At 42.7% G+C, this 21,886-nt stretch overlaps 1 protein-coding gene across 2 annotated transcripts in view; it reads left to right on the top strand.

The window, feature by feature from the left end:
* RNF121 (ring finger protein 121) overlaps nt 1–21,886 on the top strand; it is an 81,472-nt gene that overhangs the window by 52,481 nt on the left and 7,105 nt on the right. For both annotated transcript variants that reach the window (XM_081798769.1, XM_081798768.1), the window contains exons 4-6: nt 7,253–7,407; nt 10,134–10,241; nt 13,687–13,807. In XM_081798769.1, coding sequence (XP_081654895.1) covers nt 7,253–7,407; nt 10,134–10,241; nt 13,687–13,807 — 384 coding nt within the window. The remainder of the gene's footprint in view (nt 1–7,252; nt 7,408–10,133; nt 10,242–13,686; nt 13,808–21,886) is intronic.

Genomic DNA, 21,886 nt, shown 5'->3' on the forward strand with positions numbered 1-21,886 from the left:
TAGAAGTGCTTTATGTATTTATGAATATTAACTCCTTATTGGATATATCATTTGCAAATATCTTCTCCCATTTAGTAGGCTGCCTTTTTATTTTGTTGATGGTTTTATTGCTCTACAGAAGCTCTTTTTTTTTTTTCATTTCATTTCATTTCATTTATTTATTTGAGAGAGAGAGAGAGCAAGAAGGGGGGGGGAGCAGAGGGAGAGGGGCGGAGAGAGAATCTCCGGCAGAGACTCTGTGCTGAGTGCAGAGCCTGATGTGGGGCTCGATCCCAGGACCCTGAGATCATGACCTGAGCTGACACCAACAGTTGGACACTTAATTGACTGAGCCACCAGGTGCCCCTCTACAGAAGCCTTTTATTTTGGTGTAGTCCAAATAGTTTAGTTTTGCTTGTTTCCCTTGGCTGAGGAGACATATCTAGAAAAATGCTGCTATAGCCAATGTCAAAGAAATCACTATGTTTTCTTTTAGGAGTTTTATGTAGGTCTTTAATCCATTTTGAGTTAATTTTTGTGTATAGTTATAAGTGGTCCAGTTTCATTCTTTTGCATGTAGCTGTCCAGTTTTCCCAATGCCAATTATTGAAGAGACAGTCTTCACTCCATTCTATATTCTTGCCTCCTTTGTTGTAGATTAATTGCCCATATAAACATGGGTTTATTTCTGAACTCTTAGTTATGTTCTGTTGATTTATGTGTCTACTGTGCTTACTTTGGCAGCACGTATACTAAAATTGGAATAATTTATGTGTCTGTTTTTACTCCAGTACCATACTGTTTTGATTATTATAGCTTTGTAGTATATCTTGAAACCTGGCATTATGAAGCCTCTAGCTTTGCTTTTCTTCCTCAAGATTGCTTTGACTCTTTGGGGTCTTGGCAGTTCCATACAAATTTTAGTAGTTTTGTGAGAAATGCTGTTGGTGTTTTGGTAGGGATTACATTGAATCTATAGATTGCTTTGGGTGATATGGACATTTTAATAATATTAATTCTTCCAATCCATGAGGATGGCATATCTTTCCTTTTGTGTCATCTGCAGTTTCTTTCATCAGTGTCTTACAGTTTTCAGAGTATGGGTCTTTCACCTCCTCAAGTTTATTCCTAGGTATTTTATTCTTTTTGGTACAATTACAAATGGAATTTTTTCTTATTTTCTCTTTCTGCTACTTCTTTATTAGTGTATAGAAATGCAACAGATTTCTGTACATTAATTTTGTATCCTGAAACTTTACTGGGTGCATATATTCCTTCTGATAGGTTTTTGGTGAAATCTTTAGGGTTTTCTATATACTGGTATGTCATCTGAAGATAGTAATAAAGTTCTTCCTTACCAATTTGGATGCTTTGTTTCTTTTTCTTGCCTGCTTGCTGTGGCTAGGACTTCGAATACTATGTTGAATAAAAGTGGCAAGAGTGGACATTCTTGTCTTGTTCCTGATCGTGGAGGAAAAGTTTTTGGTTTTTCTCCTTTGAGTATGATGTTGACTATGGGTTTTCACATATGGTCTTTATTATGTTGAGGTATATTTTCTCTACCCCTACTTTGTTGAGTTTGTATCATGAATGGATATTGCTTTGTCACATGCTTTTTCTGAATTTATTGAGATAATAGTATGATTTTTATCCTTCATTTTGTTAATGTGGAGTATGATTTGTGAATACTGAATCATCCTTGCAACCCCAGAATAAGTCCCACCAGCTCATGATGCACTATCCTTTTAATGTTTGTTGAATGTGGTTTGCTAATATTTTGTTGAGGGTTTTTACATCTATGTGTATGCCGGATATTGGCCTGTAGGTGTTTTGTTTGTTTGGTTTTTTGTTTTTTGTAGTGTCTTTGTGTGGTTTTGTATCAGGGTAATGCTGGCCTCATAGAATGTATTTGGAAGCTTTCCTTTTCTTCTTTTTCAAATAGTTTGTGGAGAATAGGTATTAACTCTTTAAATAGTAGGACTCACCTGTGAAGCCTTCTGGTCCTGGACTTTTGTTTGTTGGGACGTTTTTGATTACTGATTCAATTTCATTACTAGTAATCTGTCTGCTCAGATTTTCTGTTTCTACCAGATTGAGTTTTGAAAGATTGTATGTTTCTAGGAATTTATCTACTTCTTCTAGGTTGTCCAGTTTTTTGGTATATAATTTTTTGTAGTGGTCTCTTACAGTTCTTTGTATTTCTGTGGTGTTGATTGTTACTTCTTTCTTCGTTTCTAATTTTATTTGGGTCCTCTTTTTCTCTTCTTGTGTCTGGCTAAAGGTTTATCAATTTTCTTTATCTTTTCAAACAACCAGCTCTTGGTTTCATTGATCTTTTGTATTTTTTTTTTTGTCTCTATTTCATTATAACCCCACCACTTTCAATATGTTGATTATTTTGGTTGCCTCATTGCAGTCTTTGCTCCCTTATTACATTTGACTTTATGCAATTTTGATCACATGAAGACCTAGTGAGAGCTCTCATTCACTGAATGCTTACTATGAATTATGCACTCTGCTTTTTTTTTTTTAAGATTTTATTTATTTGACAGAGAGAGAGATAATGAGAGCAGGAACACAAGCAGTGGGAGTGGGAGAGGGAGAAGCAGGCTTCCCGCTGAGCAGGGAGCCTGATGCGGGGCTCAATCCCAGGACCCCGGGATCATGACCTGGGCCGAAGGCAGACACTAAACGACTGAGCCACCCAGGCACTCCTCTGCTTGTTTTTTTTATATAAAAGAGCTAGTATATTGAATATTTACATTATATTTATTACATTATTTATATTAAATGCTTACATTTTTAGCATTGTTCCAAGAGCTTTCCATGCATTAATTCACTTTATCTATACAATCTTTTTTTTTTTTTTAAAGATTTTATTTATTTATTTGACAGAGAGAGGGAACACAAGTAGGCAGAGTGGCAGGCAGAGAGAGAGGGAGAAGCAGGCTCCCCGCGGGGAGCCTGATGCGGGGCTGGATTCCACGACCCTGGGATCATGACCTGAGCCAAAGGCAGACGCTTAACCAACTGAGCCACCCAGGCGCCCCTCTATACAATCTTTTGAAAGTAGATACTGTTAATCCCATTTTACAGTTCAGAAAACTTAGGTTTATCAGGGTTAAATGACTTACCTAAGATAATACAGTAAATAGCTATATTGGGATTCATATCTAGATCTCTTTAATTCTAAAATCTCCAGTCATTTCACTGTATCATTCTACTTTATTTATTCATTCTTTAATGATTTCTATTTGAACTTCCAAAAAACATCTAAAGAGGGGTGCCTATCTGGCTCAGTTGGTTTGTGGGTTTGAGCCCCATATTGGGTATAGAAATTACTTAAAAATAAAATCTCTAGGGGCTCCTGGGTGGCTCAGTTGGTTAAGTGTCCCAACTCTTGATCTCAGCTAAGAGTCCAGTATTGATCTCAGGGTTGTGAGGTCAAGCCCCATCTTGGGCTCCATGCTGGGTGTGGAGCCTACCTTAAAAAAAAAACCAACTTTAAAACAAAAAATTTTTTAAAAGCATCTAAAGATTAATAGAATCATTAAAGTTTGGGTTTGAGGGACGCCTGGGTGGCTCAGTCGGTTAAGCGGCTGCCTTCGGCCTGGGTCATAATCCCAGGGTCCTGGGATCAAGTCCCACATCGGGCTCCTTGCTCAGCAGGGAGCCTGCCTCTCTTTCTCTCTCCCTCTGCTTGTGCTCTCTCTGTCAAATAAATAAAATCTTTAAAAAAAAAAATAAAGTTTGGGTTTGATTTCTATTTTTCTCCTGCTGCTGGACTGTTAGCCCCTTGAGGACAGAGGTCCTAACTAGGGGGTCATGTTTATTTCTGCATTCTTCTTTCCATTAAATGCAAAATAAATACTCGATGTACCAGTGAATGAACACTGCCTTCCCTCTCCCAGGAAATCTGAGATACAAGGCTGCTTAATAGAACCTTAGCATGTTAGAACTTTAAAGGGGCTTGAAAAATCAAGTCAAACCTTTCCCTCAAGGAGGAAGGACCTCCTTAGGGTGACCCAGTGAGTTGGAAGCACACAGAACTAGAATCTAGGTCTTTTGGTCTTCTACTTAGCCATCTGGTTTGAAAGAACCTAACCCTGTCCCTAAATTGCTCCCTCTTTCCCTGCTTTCCTTCTTCCTTTTCTTTCCTTTTTTCTCTTTCTTTCATGATGTGAGTTGAGTAGCTTTATACACTTAAAGTTTTAAGCCTCAGAGTTAACAAAGCAAGGCAAGACTTTTTTCATTCCTTTTACACTGATTTCTACTCCTCTGATTATGCCTTTATTCAACCCAGAATAGAATCCAGGTCCTTTGCCTCTCTCCGCACCCAAAGTATGCAGAGATACAGCTCATGTAGAGAAAATTATCTTCACTAGATTCCTTCTTAGAACATGCTATTGATGATTGGTGAGGAGTGGGAAAAAGGCTGGTAGGGGACAGGCTGGTTTTTTGTTCTGTTTTGTTTTTTTGGTTTTTTGGTTTTTTTGCAATAGCCAGGTTTTTGGAGGAATTTCTATTTTTTTTTTTTTTTCTCAGAGAAGACAAATGTAACCAGACTCTGTAATTTAATTCTTCTGTAGTCTCTGGTCCTGCTGTTTTGTAAGCAAATGATGTGAAGGCTAAAGACCCTGCAGCTCTTCTTTCCACATCTCACCACCATTTATTTACTCCCTTTGAATATCATGATTCCAGTTGTCTTATTCCCTAGTTTAAAGTATTTTTTTTTTTTAAGATTTTATTTATTTGACAGAGAGAGAGACAGCGAGAGAGGGAACACAAGCAGAGGGAGTGGGAGAGGGAGAAGCAGGCTTCCCACCGAGCAGGGAGCCCGATGCGGGGCTTGATCCCAGGACCCTGGGATCATGACCTGAGCCGAAGGCAGACACTTAACAACTGAGCCACCCAGGCACCCCTAAAGTATTTTTTTTTAAGATTTTTAAAAAATTTATTTACTGAGAGAGTGCATGCACAGGGGGAGGGGCAGAGGGAGAGAGAGAATCCCAAGCAGACTCCCCCACTGAGCACAGAGCCCAACATGGGCCATGATATCACAACCCCGAGACCCCATGACCTGAGCCTAAATCAAGAGATGGACACTTAACCAACTGAGCCATCCAGGCGCCCCTCTTATCCCCTAGCTTAAATAATGTATGGTTTGTTACGATGTCCTTTCCTGGTCTCCTCCCATTATCTCATAGAATGTTACCTGGAGTGTTATTTGGGTAGCCATTTGTTAATACGTCCCAGTGCTCCCACACTTTTCATATAAGGCCAGACTGTTTTAGGATGTTTCATTCGGAGAGTTGGTTGGGAGTTCCTGTACAGTAGAATGAGTAGTGAGACTACATTGTTCACTGACCATTAGCCTGCACCAGTGAGCACACAGAACCGTAAGCTCTAAAGCAAAGTGGGATCTGCTCACCATTCTCCTCTCAGTGTTTCTCTCTCTTTTTTTTTTCTCCTATGTAAAATAACACTAAAACACTAAGGTTTTTTCTTGCCACAGAGCAGTCTGTTAGAAGCTACAGGAGACAACTAAATGCTAAAAAGATGCTCTAAGGTACACTGTCCAATATGGGAGCCACCATTACCATATGGCTATTGAGCACTTGAAATGTGACTAGTCTCTCTTGAGGTATGCCATAAATATAAGGTACACATCAGATTTCAAAGCCTCAGTACAAAAAAAAGTAAAAGATTTCATAAATAATTTTAATATGAAGTAAATGTTGGAACGATAATATTTTGGATGTATTGGATAAAATAAAATATATTATTTAAATTAATATCATCTGGGGGCACCTGGGTGGCTCAGTCGGTTGAGCATCTGACTCTTGATTTCGGCTCAGGTCATGATCTCGGGGTCGTGAGCTCGAGCCCCACGTCAGGGTCCATGCTCAGCACAGAGTCTGCTTCTTCCTCTCCCTCTCCCTCTCCCCCTCCCCCTGTTCGCTTGCTCTCCCTCTCAAATAAATAAAATCTTTAAAAATAACACCAGTGTTTCTTTTTCCTTTTTTAAATGTCACTACTAGATAACTTAAAATTACATATGTGACTACCATTATGTTTTGATTAGGTAGCACTGGTCTAGAAATTCCCAAGTAAATACTTTCTCAAAAGTTTTTTCCACTATGGAACTTTAGGAAACTATCATTTTCCTCTCTATAACTCGTCCCTGCACGTTCTTTCATTTTATTTGATGACATCAGGAAGAAAGGCTCCATTAAGTACTAATTAGCTTTTTTTTTTTAAACACCTGCTACTCACCTGAGCAGAGTGACATCTAGTGAAAGCAGGGTGGTTGGTGGAGGGAGTTAAGAGGCACCAGGGAGTGGAAGACTGGTGATCAGTCCAAACTTCTGACTTAGAATCACTGTATACATTTGGAACTCTTCAGCTGACAAGTCCAAGTTCTGAGATACCCCTTACAGCAGAAACATGCCTCTGTTTTGGGTTCTAGTTTTGCTTTCTTCTCATGTATCTAAGTTTATTGAGGATCTGTCGTGTGCTAGACCATTTCCTAGCACATGGGAAACTGATGAATATGGCCTAGTCACTGCTCTCAAGGAGCTTATATTCAGATAATGAATTTGAAGCACACTCTAGATAAGCACTGTAATGATGGTAGAAAAGAAAGTGCTTTTGGAGCACTAGAAAGTTATGACATTCTGCCTGGAAAGGAGATCGAAGGCTTCATGTATCTTGGATGTGATATTATCAGGCAGAAAGGCAGGTGGAAAGGATGTTTTAGCCTGAGGGGGACAATCTAATGGCATGGGAAGTAGTAGAAGGTCACTCTTGAAATAGTAGTTTCAGGCCACATTGTGGAGGATTTGACTGCCTAAGGATTTGGGTGTTATCCTGTATGCAGGGGACCATTAGAAGGTTGTAAGCAGGGGAATGACATGTTCAAGACTGTGTGTTAGAGATACCATTCCAGTGCTCCTGGGAAGGATAGATTGGAGAGGGGATTGCTGAATGCAGGGAGATTTAACAAAGAGGTCATTGTAGTGAGCCAGGCAAGGGATAGCCAGGGCTCACATGGAAAGGAAAGAATGTATGCAACAGGTAGGTGAGGAATGAAAGAGAGATGTCAGGCATGGTCCTAAGTTTCTAAGTTAGACCGCTAGGAGGTGCCTCTATCCAACATTGGAAATATAGGAGAAGATCAGGCTAAAATGGAACACACAACATACACTCTGGACTTGCAGATAGAGCACAGAGGGAGCTGGCTAGAGCTGAAGTGCTTGTGTTTGTGTTTCAGATGGTGACCCTCTTTCAGATGTGGGTTGTTCCCCTCTATTTCACAGTGAAGCTGCATTGGTGGAGGTTCCTAGTGATCTGGATCTTGTTCTCTGCTGTCACAGCTTTTGTCACCTTCCGAGCCACCCGAAAACCACTAGTACAGACAACCCCAAGGTGAGAGTTTAGGTAGTGGGGAAGAGCTAGGTTTCCTGAAGGGAACGGGTTGAAATGCATGGGATTGGGGTAGGTTTAGGCTGAAAAAGTTGTAATTTTTGTTTGCCAAAATTATTTGGCATGGACCCCCACCAAAACAAGCTGATTGGGAGAACTACCCGCCCCCCCATTCACAGATTAAAAACCCCAAAATATTTCCCTATAGCTTACCTTAGAGTTTATATCAAGGTCTATGTATATTTAAATCAACCAAATAAGTAAGCAAATTCTGGGGATCATTGTGGTCTCATTTTAAATGTTATTTTGTGAACCCTTCTCTGATCTCTAAATTAGGTTTTCTGTTATATTCTTTCATAGGCCCTATAGTTTTCCATCATAGAACATAACACAAAATCTTGAGTGTCTATCTCCCCCACTAAACTATAACTGTGAGATCAGGAACCACATGTATTTTGTTTGTCCCTGTATATCCAGGCCCTACCACAGGGCCTGGCACATAGTAGCCTACTCTGTGAATTTTTGTTGAATGAATGAATCTCAGCAAATTTGCAATTTTTCAACAAACAATACTTCTTTGGTCACAAAACAGCCCCTGCCTGTATTATTCTTTGTATTTTATCCAAATGCATTTCTAGTTTGATCCTCCCAACCAGCTTGTGAGGTCATTTCATATCTGTACTTGACAGAGATTTTCTCATTCATTCATTCATTCAACAAGCACCTGCTATGTGTCAGGCCCTGTGCTGAGCGCTGGGGATACAGAGCTGGATAAGACATGGTCCCTGCCCTCAAGGAATGCTCGGTTTAATGGAGGAGATGGACCAGAAAGCAGCTGTTTCAGTGCAGTTGGTAAGTGCTGTGAGAGACGTGTGTACAGGTCCAGGAGAGCCTAGCAGAGGAACTAGCCAGCCTCAAAGTTGTAACTATCAGAACCAAAGGCTTCCAAGTTGCAAGTTGCTCTTTTTCCCATGCATTTTATGTTCCGCTTCACTGTAAGGTTTTACTTTGGCCTTCTGAGTTTCCTTGTACATGGTAAAATTTATCTTCAAGGTGAAGTCGATGACTTGGAAGTTCCTCCCAGGCTGTGGTAGTTTACATTAAGGGCCATGATAGAAGATAGAGACTCTGGAGCCAGATGGATGTGGATTGGAAACTCCAGCCCTGCCACTTAATTACATGACCTGTATGGCTTTACCTTTCTGAGCCTTGAATTTTTTATCCCTAGAAATGTGACAGTGATTGCTCCCTCATAAAGGGTGCTGTGAAGAAACGGTGTAAAAATATACTTTAAGTGTCAGTAAGTAACAACCAGTATCAACTTGTAGGTAAAGTGACTGAAAATGTGTCTATGACATGGGAGGTTTTTGATGATAATAACTAACATTTGATAGTGCTTTATAATTTCAAAGCACTTTCATAAACATCCATGCTTATTCATGTAGCATTTATTGAGCATGTATTATATACACCAGGAAATGGGCTCTGTACAATCCATTGAGGAAGGTATCATGGTTTCCTCATTTTACAAATAAGTAAACTTGTCTTAGAGTGGTGATTTGATTTACCTGGGATTACCCAGCTAATAAAACTCATTTAATCCAGATTTTGCCTAAAATTCCACATCCTTTCCACTGTCTCACTCCTATCTGATGAGTGCAAACCCTGGATAATGGAGCTTTGTGTGGTTTCTGAGGGCAGGCACTACAAAATGTTTGGGGCCTTTCCCTTGCCTGAGAACCCATTACCACTTGCTTAGCCACAGCACGGAGGCACAGGGAGGGACCTTGAGCTTCCTCCCTGCGGCCCATCAAGGTTGGTGGTAACTTGGTCTCAGGAGCCAGACAGGCTTGAGCTGTTTATTCAAGTGAATTCCTCAGTTTGCTCTCACCATCCTGGTTTCACACTGCTTTTCATTGAATTTGAGAGAGCATTGCTCCTCCTTCAAGAGCATTCTGTGAACCCCACCCCACCACCACCACCATCACACACATACATCCATTCAAAGGTATTCTTTGAGTACCTCTTTTCTTATCCCTTCTTCTCCAGAAAGAAAGTCATTTCAGAAGCAAATTCATTAGACACCATTTCATTATAGGCCTGTAGATAGGAGCAAAGCAGTATTCAGGTTAACCATTCCCAGTAGGAAAAGCTTGGGGGTGCCTTGCTGGCTCAGTCGGAAGAGCATGCACCTCTTGATCTCAGGAGCTTGAACTCGTGAGTTTGAGCCCCATGTTGGGTATAATGATGACTTAAATAAATAAATATTTAAAAAAAAAAAAAAAGGAAAAGCCCATAGCTGATTCTCTTTTTCATCTTCCCTTGAATTCTCTTTCCACAAGAACAGCTGGCCTTCCCCACCTCTTCCCATCTGAACATAGCTGTAGTTACTAGTTTTCACTTCCTTATCCAGCTAATCTGAATTTGAGAGGGCATAGCTGTCTGATGTCAGCTCTGCTTTTTGTTTGTTTGAAGCTGAAACCTTTTAGAAGGCTCCCTTTTCTTCCCTTGGTCTGGGACCAGGAAAATAGCACTAGCTCCCTGGTATGCAGGGGTATTTCTGCAATTAAGAGAGTGACCAGGTCTGTAACAGTAACTGAAGTTGCTTCGTAAATCTTAGACAAATAACCTGATGTCCCCTTTGATGTAAGAATAAGAGATTCTGGTAATCCAGAGGCCCCTAGGCAAGTTTCCATGTCAGCTATGCTAATTTTCTCTCCTTTCTCCAGGTTGGTTTATAAGTGGTTCCTGTTGATCTATAAAATCAGCTATGCCACTGGCATTGTTGGCTACATGGCTGTCATGTTTACCCTCTTTGGTCTCAATTTATTATTCAAGTAAGTACTCTTTGCTTTTGTTTTTGTTTTTGTTTGGGGAGGAGGGGCTGGTAAGATGTACCTTTCCTCCACAAGCCAAGTCCTGAATATTAACAAGGGGGCCCTGGCACCCAGGATAGGAGACTTGGGCTTTGGGGAATGGGAAGGTGGGCCCTCCATGATTTGTGCTGGCAAAGAGGAAGGGATGTCTGGATATAGAGTTAGAGTCCCATCATTGGTTATGTTTTCCAAGAACCTATATTTTAATGGAAAAGTATCACAACAGTAAGCATAATAATGATTATGGCCAGTTATCCATCACCCTATCAGAGTCATTTTCCTTGTCCATGCATTCACTGTTTATTGCAATGACTCTACCTGAGTGGTCTTATGTTTAGGGAGACTAGGGGTTGGCAAACTGTCCCGTGGACCAAATTGGCCTTTGTCCTGTTTTTACAAGATAAAAAAAGCTTTTACTGGAACATCGTCACACTCATTTGTTTATGCATTGTTTATGCTGTTTTTGCAGTATAACAATAGCAGAGTTGAATATTTGTGGCAGAGACTATTTGGGCCACAAAACTCAAAATACTATCTGGCCCTTTCCACAAAAAGTTTGTCAGCCCCTGAACTAGACAGTCAGACTCATGTGACGCAGTTGGCCACACCTGGCAACAAGTGCACCTGGAAGTGTACAGGGCAGGAAACAGAGTGGTGTCCGTAGGAGCCCTCAGAGCAGTTCCAGGGCTGAGATGTGAGGGGGTGAGACCACACAGATGGGTGACCTGGAAGCTTTCCCCCTCCTGGGAACACATCCAGTTTTAAGAATCTCCCAGTTCAGATGCACATGCGTCATGTTTAACACATTGTTGCTTTGTAACGTAGCTGGCATTCCGAAACCGTTTTTTAGAAATTTAACCCGTGGACATTTAACTCCTGCTCCATTGTTGGGCACTTAGGGTGTTTTTCGATATTGTGCTATCACAGATAATATTAGCTTTGTTGCTTCTAAGGATACGTTACCAGGAGTGGGATTCTGACTGTTGCTTCATATTGTCATAAAATTTCAAAAAGATTCCTATTGGGCACCTGGGTGGCTCAGTCAGTTAAGTGTCTGCCTTCAGCTCGGGTCATGATCCCGGGGTCCTGGGATCAAGTCCCGTATCGGGCTCCCTGCTCAGCGGGGAGTCTGCTTCTCTCTCTCCCTCTACCCCTCCCCCCTGCTTGTGCTCGCTCTCTCATGCTCTCTCTCAAATAAATAATTAAAAAAAAAAAAAAAAGATTCGTATCAGCGTACAGGTTCCCCTGCTCCCAGTTGAGGCAGAAGCCAAGAAAGCCAAGAAATCCTGGACTCTTGAGACTGTAGGGTATAGTGAGTCAGCAGGACAGATGAGAATGGAAATGTGGTCTCCTGGCTGAGGTGATGGGGACTGTGGACTGTGGATCATGAGGAATCCTGAGCCTAGGTCCGGGCACTTGAAGCTAGAGATTTAGGATTCAGGTTTAAAGTCAGGACCACTGGCCTCTTTCCCAAATCTAGTGCACTGGAGGCAGGAGTCTCTTTGAAACTGAAAGGAGTAAGTCCTTACTTTATATAGTGAGAGCATACCCATGGAATTCTTTTTTCCAGGAAAAAGCATAAACAGTCTCCACAAAGGTTTATAGGAATTCATCAGTATAGAGTCTAGCAAGTCCCATCAAAGAAAGCCAAGCTATTTCCAGATAGCTTCCTATTCTGTGTGGTTAAAAAAAATAAAAATCCAGATTCTGCATTGCAGGGTGCCTGAGTGGCTCAGGTCTTGATCTCAGAGTTGTGAGTTCAGGCCCCACATTGGGCTCCATGCTGGGCATGGAGCCTATTTTAAAAAAAGAAAAAGGAAAAGAAAAAGATTCTGCATTGTATTAAAGATGGTTATTCTCTAATTACAGTTTGTTTTTACTTGCATAAGCTATACAAGGAGGAAGACAGAATTGAGAATTTTGACCATTTTTATGCTACTAATCAGGTTAATTGGTATAAGATTATGATGTCTAGTGGGTTAAATATTATAAGATTGATGAATACACTCAACTTTTTAAGATAAATATAATTTACAACTTTAAGTAAACAGGTACAGTTCCTGGTACAAATTTTTGACCAAGGTTGTTTAATAAACATTCGAAGACTGAAGTTTGCAAATTATTGGTCCTTGGAATTATTAAAACAAGCCTCCTAATGTATAGGCAAGATCTTTGTCCTTCTTAGTAAGTAGACTTGGACCCCCAATTTTTTTTTAAAGATTTTATTTATTTGAGAGAGAGCGAGCATGAGTTGGGGGACAGAGGGAGAGGGAGAAGCAGACTCCATGCTGAGCAGGGAGCCCAATGTGGGGCTTAGTCCCAGGACTGTGACATCATGACCTGAGCCAAAGGCAGACGCTTAACCAACTGAGCCACCCAGGCATCCCCCATTTTTTAAAATCTATTTATTTGAGAGAGCACGAGTGGGGGGCTTGGGGATGGGGCAGAGGGAGAGGGAGAGAGAGGAAGAATCATTAAGCAGACCCCCTGCTGAGCACAGAGCCCGATGCAGGGCTCGATACCAGGACCCCGAGATCATGACCTGGCCGCTTAACCGGGTGAGCCACCCAGGTGCCCCTGGACCGAAATTTAACTTTGATGACATGATACAGAATATGTATAGATACAGCTTAAAATTTTATGGTAACTGGTATGTATATATTTGCTAAGTGACTAATTTTATCTTTTATTTCTAAAGCTGTGGCTGGCAAACTTTTTCTGTAAAGAGCCAAATAATATTTTAGGCTTTGTGGACAAAAGGCAAAGTCTATAACAAGAGGGGAAACTCTTTCTTTGCCTCACCTTGTTTGATGGATGGGCTCTCTCAGGTGGGAGGCATACTTTGTGCCCACTTGCCATCAGATGAGACATCCTCAGAAGGAGGTGCCTGACAAGGGGGTGTGTGACCACTGGGATCATTTTCACTTTCTGTTCCAGTGACAACCCAGATCTTGGTGTGCCCTTGCCCTGCCATTTCAACTTGGGCAGCTGGCTGGAGGTGAGGCAACTTGGTGAGTTGCCAACTTCCAGACTGAAATTCCACTGGTTGGTGTCCAGTGATTGCCAACAGTGGAGTCTCCAACACGTAGGTGCCAACCAGAGTGGGCCCTAGACAGCTGCAAGGCATGGTTGCCAGTTGGTGGAGGCACGCATTGGGGACAGAGTGGGGAAGAGGGGTGGTAGGCAACACCCTGGCTTGATCTTTGTAGCTCACAGTGCTAGCCTGTTCAGATGGTGCCAACAGGCCATATAAAAAACAGGCTTAAGATCTGGTCTTATTTTGCCAACACTTGATTTAGCCGTTAAAGCTTCCAACTTTAGGTGCCTCCTTATGTGTCCCAGAGTAGTGATCCAAAGCAGTTGTGTCTTAGGGCAGGCCTTACAGGCCATGCTGCTTTCCTTACAGGATCAAACCAGAAGACGCCATGGACTTTGGCATTTCTCTCCTCTTTTATGGCCTCTATTATGGAGTTCTTGAGCGAGACTTTGCAGAAATGTGTGCAGACTACATGGCATCTACCATAGGGGTAAGTTCACCTGGGCTTTCACTACTGCCTCATGCCACTTCCAGAGAGGTCAGTATAGCATCACTGGCTTGATGGAAGAGCTGAGCCATAAAAAAATCCTTCAAGATATCAGTGGTATGTATGGAGATTTCTTCCTTAAAATTTGGAAAACCAGATCTCAGATGTACCCTGGAATTTTTAACTTTAGGGCCATTGTAGGAAAGAACCACTTTATCATTCAGGAAGTTAACATTCATTCAGTAGATAATATTTAATGCCTCCTATGTGCCTGGGCACTGGGCTTGTGCTGGAATTACAAAGGTGTACATGGTCCTTGCCCAGATGGAGTTTACACCCTAGTGACAGAGATGGATATTAAAGTAATAAATACACAAATAAATATAAAATATAACTTTTATAAATACTATGAAGGAAAGGTTCACAGTGCTATGAACAAATGCAGTAATGGCATTTGACCTCAACTGGGGACCTAGAGATGGCTTCCCCAAAGAAGTGACTGTTGAGCTGATGCGTAGGAGTTAACTAGACGAAGTGGGAAGTGATGTGGGCGGCAGATAGAGCAAACTACATGTGTAGATAAGAGTCCTGTAGTGAGAGAAAGGGTGGCCATTTGGAGGAACTAAGGCTAGTGTGGTTGTAGGGCTGAGAATGTACTGGAAGTGTCTGGAGAAATAGAGGCTAGACTAGAAAAAAACCTTGAAAGCCAAAGGAAAGATTGTGGTTTTTATGCTAAAAACCCTGGGAGGCTAAGATCGAAAATGACATCTTCAGATTTGCACTTTAAAAAGATCATTCTGGCTGCTGGATTGAAACAGATTGGAGAGGGGTCCACCGCTTAGAGTGGACCCCTGAAGACTAAGAGGCAGTTGTAGTAGTCTGGGCAAGATGAAGGTAGCTTGGGTTAGGGGACAGATGGTGCGAAGGGAGAGAGGCAAGCTATTTGAGAAGTATTTTGGAGGTACATTTGCTAGGACTTGGATAGGACTTGAATATAGATTGGTTCTGAAGATTGAAGGAAAGAATTTGAAGGAAAGTACATATCAAAGCTGACATGTCTAACTCGAGCCACTCCTTGGCTGGTATACTTTCACTGAGATAGGAAATGCTATAAGGTGGAGACCAGGGAGGGATTCTTCAAGCTCACAATATGGGTAAAGTAACAGCCAGTCTTAAGAAACCCAAGTCAATACTCCTATTTCTTTTTTTCAAAATGGAAATGTGTCTTTGTTGTTTTGCTGCTTATAAAAGTAATGCATGCTCTCTATAATTATGTGAACAACACAGAAGTACTCCTCAGTGTCAGCGCATTAGAAGACCCCACCCCAAGAAGGAGTATTTCCAAGTTCAACGAATGTTTCTCCAGTTCTGTGCTGAAATGTGTGTGGCTCTGTCTGATGCAAGAGGTCTGAAAGGCCTTCAGAAGTTCTTGCAACATGAGGTTTAGCAGTTTGGAGAGAAACCTTAGGAGAATGTCAGGGAAGTAGGTTCTCTTGGGGCAGCCAGATACCAGTCCTGGCTTTTCGGCAGCAGATACCAATGGAGACCAACTTCGAGGCACAGGAAAGGATTGGCGCTGACTTTGTATGAGGAGACTTGAACTTTGGAGAGTTCAAGGCAGTTTTGCAGGTGGGAAGATACTTGCTGTGCACATTTTTACAACAGTGCTACTGCGGTCTCGTTTGTGCCATGGACTGGTAGGCTTTGGGCAGTTCAGGTTAAGCAGAATCCTCAGCCATCACCTTTGGTAACTTTCATCTAGTGCAGTTGTAGATCTAGGACTTTGTTTCCCAGTGTCATGGGACTATTTTTATGTCTTCTGTAATGGATTAAAAGGAAAACAAAGTGAATTGGGTCGCTTTATGGACAGCCCATTAGATTCTTGTTTGAAAACTGTCTTGTGTTTTAGCCACATTTCATGATCTCTTATCTATTGGTATAGACTTCAGCTTTTCCTTTAACCACTTCACTGCCCAGAAGAGATTTCCAGATACTCGATTGTCTGATTATTATCTTCATTTTCAACAACAACTTTTCTTGAAGTCTGCTTCTTTGGCACGCTCAGCTTTTCAAAATGATTCTTGCCAGTATCCTGCCCTTTACCCTCTTATAATTTCTTTTTCTTCTCATTCTGTTTTTAAGGGGCCACTTTTCTGATTTTCCTAGGCTGTTGCCAGTTTTATCTCAGGGTTATTATCAGCTGCCAATTTAAGTGTAGCCTTAATTCCCGGGTGGGTCATTAATAACCAATGTACAGAACCCACTTCAGTCCAGATGGAACTGAGCTCAGAATCGATCCACTAGTTAGCTTCTCCTGTAGGAGATGGAATCATTACATTGGCTTCCCAAAAATGGGATTTGAGCTGGACTTCTTTCCATGCTCTTGGGAAGGATTATTGGGTGTTCCATTGATTACAAATGATAATCCTTATTATGATAATTCCCTAATAATGATAAATTCCAGTATCACCAAGAGAGCTGGTGGGAGAATTTCTCATTAGGGTCGAGAGTGCCTCAGGCACCAGCTCTTGACCCCTCATATTCTCCTTTTTCCTTTGAGTTCTCAGCAGTTACCTCCAACACCTGATGCTCATTCTATAGATGAATCCACATACCTCCCTATACCTCTTAGTAGCTAGCACAAGAACACAAGGATCAACAATCACATTGAACTTTATTAAAGGAAAATAGACATGAGTACTTGAATGAGGTTAATCTGACATAGCAGGGTACCTGCTTTCCCAGGCTTTCAGACCCTACTCCATCCAGCTCTCAGCCTACCTCTGTGTAGCAGGTGCTATCTTAGCATGCACCACCTCGAATCCACATCTAGACAACTTCTGTCCTCCAGACGTCTAGACCTAGAGCCTGTGTTCTGATAAAAGGATGCCTTTACCTCAGGCCAGCCTTCTGAATCCTGGTGTCTGAACAAGGATCCACCTCTTCCCTAGGTGATTGACATTGAGAATGCCTATCTCCTTCATAGGAGCTGCTCTGTCCAGCTCCTGTCCAACAGAATGTGACCTTGCTGACCCCAACTCTAACAGTTCGCTGTTTCCCCAGGCCCCCATTTCCGGGGCAGGGAGCAGGTCATAGGAACACTAGGATGGCTGTGACAGTACTGGATGAGTCACTAGGAGTTCATTCACTCATTCTTTCCCGCAGCAAACGTTGCGGAGATTTAGTGGCAGCTTTTCTGCTAGGGCTGAGGATGCCCACAGATTAGACTAGGCAGGGATGTCGAGGAAGGGACTCGCAACTCCATCTTGGGATAAAGGGATAGACTGCACTACCTTTATAGTTCTTTCGAACCTGAGAATTCCAGGACTCTCCTATTTCTGCCCCAGTCTTTGGTCAAGTGGGCTGTGGTCTGCTTAGGAACATATGGGTCTCTGAGCCACGGCAATCTGAATTTCAAGACCATCCCTGGCCTTGAAGCCAGAACCTGATCAGTGGTTTGGGGATGGTAGTTTGAGGAAGCCAGGACACTCCAGCCTTCCACGCATTTTTTAGCCAACTCATTCTTTCATTTATTCAAGCAACACTTACTTATCAACCTTTCACAATGTGCTAGGTATGACCACGTGTAGGCTTTACTAGCTCCACCACTGCTCACTTCCAAGTAGCAGCCCTAGTAATTTTTTTTAAACTGTGATAAACCACACATAAAATTTACCATCTTAACCATTTTTAAATCTACAGTTCAGTGGCATTAAGTACATCTACATTGTCCTACAACCATCACCACATCCATCCATAAAACTCTTCATTTTGCAAAATAGAAGCTCTGTACCCCTTAAAATAATAACTCCACAATCCCTTTCCCTACAGCCCCTGGAAACAACCATTGTGTTTTCTGCCTCTATAAATTTGACCACTGTAGGTACCTCATGTAAATGGACTCATGCAATATTTGTCCCTTGTGACCGGCTTATTTCACTCAGCATAATGTCCTCAAGGTCCATCCATGTTGTACCAGGTGCCAGAATTTCCTTCTTTTTTCAGGCTGAATAATACTCCATTGTATACCTCAATTTAAAAAGGGCTATAAATGGGGCACCTAGGTGGCTCAGTCAGTTAAGTGCCTCTTTTTTTTTTTTTTTAAAGATTTTATTTATTTATTTGACAGAGAGAAACACAGCGAGAGAGGGAACACAAGCAGGGGGAGAGGGAGAGGGATAAGCAAGCTTCCCGCAGAGCAGGGAGCCCGATGTGGGACTCGATCCCAGGACCCTGGGATCATGACCTGAGCTGAAGGCAGTCGCTTAACCAACTGAGCCACCCAGGCGCCCAGTTAAGTGCCTCTTGATCCTGGCTTGGGTCTTGATCTCAGGGTCATGAGTTCAAGCTCCGTGTTTGGGGGGGATGCTAAATAAATAATCTCTTTGTGCGTGTGTGTGTGTGTGTGTGCATGTAGCCTCTTAGAAAAAAGAATTCCATTGTGTGTATATGCCACATTTTTAGTCCCAGGTGTTTTTCATAGTCTTTTGTACATTCTGTGATCATAGCTCCGATCCCAGAGAGTTATAGTTGATTTTGGAGCTGTTATTACCTACCAGGTGGGGAAGTAGGTCTGATTCATCCCTCGGTCCCCCTCCGAGAGTGGTTTGACCTACTAAGATCTGTGGTTAATTAATTTCAGGGTTCCTAAAATGAAATGAGGTTTACAGTTGTATTAACACACATTCTCCATTCCTTCTCATTATTTTACGCGACTCTGTTTATTCTACACGACAGCTGTTTTGCCTCACATGGGAGAAATTGTAATATGAACTAAAGTAACTCGTCTTGAGTCAGAGGAACCTTGGATGGTGTTTGTTTTTTTCTAGCTAGTCACTGTGAGGTCATAAGCTTGTGACAGCCAGTCATTATAGTTCCCATTCACACCCAAAGGTCATGTTGGAGTGGGCGTGGAAGACAGAGGATTGCAAAATAAGCCAGTTTTCTGGGGCTCTCCCCTCGGAGAGACCTGTTGGGCAGGCAGGGTAGTGGCACATTGTTTCTGCTCCATTGGGCCATGTGTCCTGCCTCACACTTTTCTTTCTTCTTCTTTTTTTTTTTTTTTAAAGATTTTTTATTTATTTTTATTTGACACAGAGATAGCATAAGCAGGGAGAGCAATAGGCAGGCAGAGGGAGAGGGAGAAGCAGGCCTCCCGCCGAGCAGGGAGCCCGATGCGGGGCTCGATCCCAGGACCCTGGGATCATGACCTGAGCCGAAGGCAGCCACTTAACCGACTGAGCCACCCAGGCGCCCCACTTTTCTTTCTTCTAAGTAAGTTCCTGTGCCCCAGATAACCTTAGGACAGGACTAGCTGCCCATTCATCTGTTCTGAAGTAGTCGGAAGAGCTAGGGGGTTAGAGTCAGATGGACCTGGTTTCAAATTCTAATCCACTTTTAACTAGCTGTGAGCAATTTACTTTACCTCTCTGATCTTGTTTTCTCAGCTGTAATAATATTACCAGACATAAAGTGTTGTAAGGAACAAACGCGTAAGGGAAAGCACCCTGCAGAGTAGCCTGGCCCATGGCACTTAGTTGAGGATGACGATGGTAGCCAACATTTATCAAGTATACCTTCTGTACAGTACTTCTGTACTAGAAAGTTACATATTTTGGGGCGCCTGGGTGGCTCAGTCGTTAAGCGTCTACCTTCGGCTCGGGTCGTGGTCCCGGGGTCCTGGGATAGAGCCCCACATCAGGCCCCCTGCTCGGCGGGAGGCCTGCTTCTCCCTCTCCCACTCCCCCTGCTTGTGTTCCCTCTCTTGCTGTCTCTCTCTCTGTCAAATAAAATCTTTAAAAAAAAAAAAAAAGTTACATATTTTATGTCTGTAATCACCGGGAGCACAGAGACCCTGTAAGATTTCTTTGTATCTTCATCATACCCAACACACAGAGGAAGACACAGAACAGACAAATCCTAAGTCACCAGCAGATGCCAGTTCTCTCTTGGATGCCGTCTGTTGTCTGAAGTCATCTCAGACCACTCTGTGACATGGAATCTCATCTACTATAACCCGGAGAAATGGGTATTTTATTCCCTTTTTCAACAAGTTATTTCTGAAATCATCTGCTTGAACTGACCAGGCACCAGCTCTCTCTGACTTCCGGCAAGGCTCTCCTCCTCCTCCTGTGTCCTCACTGGTCGAGAGAGGGGGGCAGACTGGAGGAGCTCACAGGGCTTTCCTGGCGCACACATTCTCTGATGTGTGAAATGCAACTCTTCTTTATTTCCTGAGCCCCTGCTATGTGCAGGCTTCTGTGCTGGGGTTTTCTACTCACATATTTATACCCATCTTCTCCTTCCCTCCAGTTATGGTGGAGAAAATGTCCTTTCTTCCATCACAAGCCAGCCCTGCCTGCACTGTGGATTCCATACCCTCTTTCCTTTTTTTAAAAAGATTTTATTTATTTATTTGATGGATAGAGGCACAGCGAGAGAGGGAACACAAGCAGGGGGAGTGGGAAAGGAAGAAGCAGGCCTCCCGCCGAGCAGGGGGCCTGATGTGGGGCTCTATCCCAGGACCCCGGGACCATGACCCGAGCCGAAGGTAGACGCCTAACGACTGAGCCACCCAGGCGCCTCTCCATACCCTCTTTCCTTCTCCGGGACCCATTATGCTATCGAAGTGTCTGTCTCATCTGTGACTTCAACTTTTCCCTCTCTGTCAGGCTGTTCGCCTTTTAAGCATTCTTTTTCAAAAACATCGAACTTTCTTTGACCCACTTTCTCCTCTAGCAACTGACCCATTTCCTGTCCTTCACAGCTAAACTTAGAAGAAAGCTCTGTCCCCTTTTGATCACCTTCTCCATACTCCTTAGCCTATTCTAATCTGGCTCGGCTCAAACCCTTCTTCTGAAATGGCTTTTACTCAAGTCACTAGTGGCTGTGTCACTAATTCTGACCTCAGCAGTCATCATTGGCTTTTGTGATGCTTCCCTGTTCTGCTTTAACTTCTGTCTCTTCTGCTAACTTGTCCTCCCCTTGAATGTTATTGTTCCTATGAGTGCAGACCTAAGGCATCTTCTCTGCATTTCACCTAGGCATTCTCCTTTTCCTTTTCTGTGACTTTTTGGACCAGAACTTTTCTCAGCACCAGACCTTTAGTCTTCGGCTGTCTATTTAGCATCACCGGTCTGTCCACTTCTCTTGATTTTTACTACCATTAAATTAGCCCAGACCATCACCCTGGTCCAGGTCTCCAGCATCTCTTTATAAAGAATTGTCATTGTCCCTTAGCTAAGGTTCCTTTCAGTTTCTCAAGCACACCAGGTTCCTTTCTGCTTCAGGGCCTCTTCCCTCTTCTGCCTTTCTTCCTCTCCCTAACTCCCACTGCCCTTTACCTCTCAGCCTCAAATGTCACTCCCTCAAAGAAGCCTCCTTATGTGACCTCGGCTTAGTTAGGAACCCCTTTCTTCGCCCTTTACTGCCTTTGAAATAATTCTTATTTTAGCCTTTGAAGTTAGATCTTTTTTTTTTTTTTTAAAGATTTTATTTATTTATTTGACAGAGACAGAGATAGTGAGAGCAGGAACACAAGCAGGGGGAGTGGAGAGGGAGAAACAGGCTTCCTGCCGAGCAGGGAGCCCGATGTGGGACTCGATCCCAGGACCCTGGGATCATGACCCGAGCCGAAGGCAGACGCTTAACGACTGAGCCACCCAGGCGCCCCTGAAGTTAGTTCTTATTTTCTATAAATATTTATTTTTTTAATGTCATTCTCTTGTAGTTGTAGGTTCCGTGAGGAGAGAAGCCGGGTCTCTGTTCTTCCGGCAATATATCCCAAGGACCTAGTCCAGTGCCTGGTACTTTAGTAGGTACCTAGTATATTTTGATGGAAGGAAGGAAGAGTTTGGGTGGCTTGCTCAAGTTCATCAAGATAGTAAGTGACAGGGGCGCCTGGGTGGCTCAGTTGGTTAAGCAACTGCCTTCGGCTCAGGTCATGATCCTGGAGTCCCGGGATCGAGTCCCGCATCGGGCTCCCTGCTCGACAGGGAGTCTGCTTCTCCCTCTGACCTTCCTCCCTCTCATGCTCTCTGTCTCTCATTCTCTCTGTCTCAAATAAATAAATAAAATCTTTAA

This window comes from Leptonychotes weddellii, chromosome 11 (assembly GCF_054177405.1).
Source record: "Leptonychotes weddellii isolate Sample4059 chromosome 11, ASM5417740v2, whole genome shotgun sequence".
NCBI classification, from domain to species: Eukaryota; Metazoa; Chordata; class Mammalia; order Carnivora; family Phocidae; genus Leptonychotes; species Leptonychotes weddellii.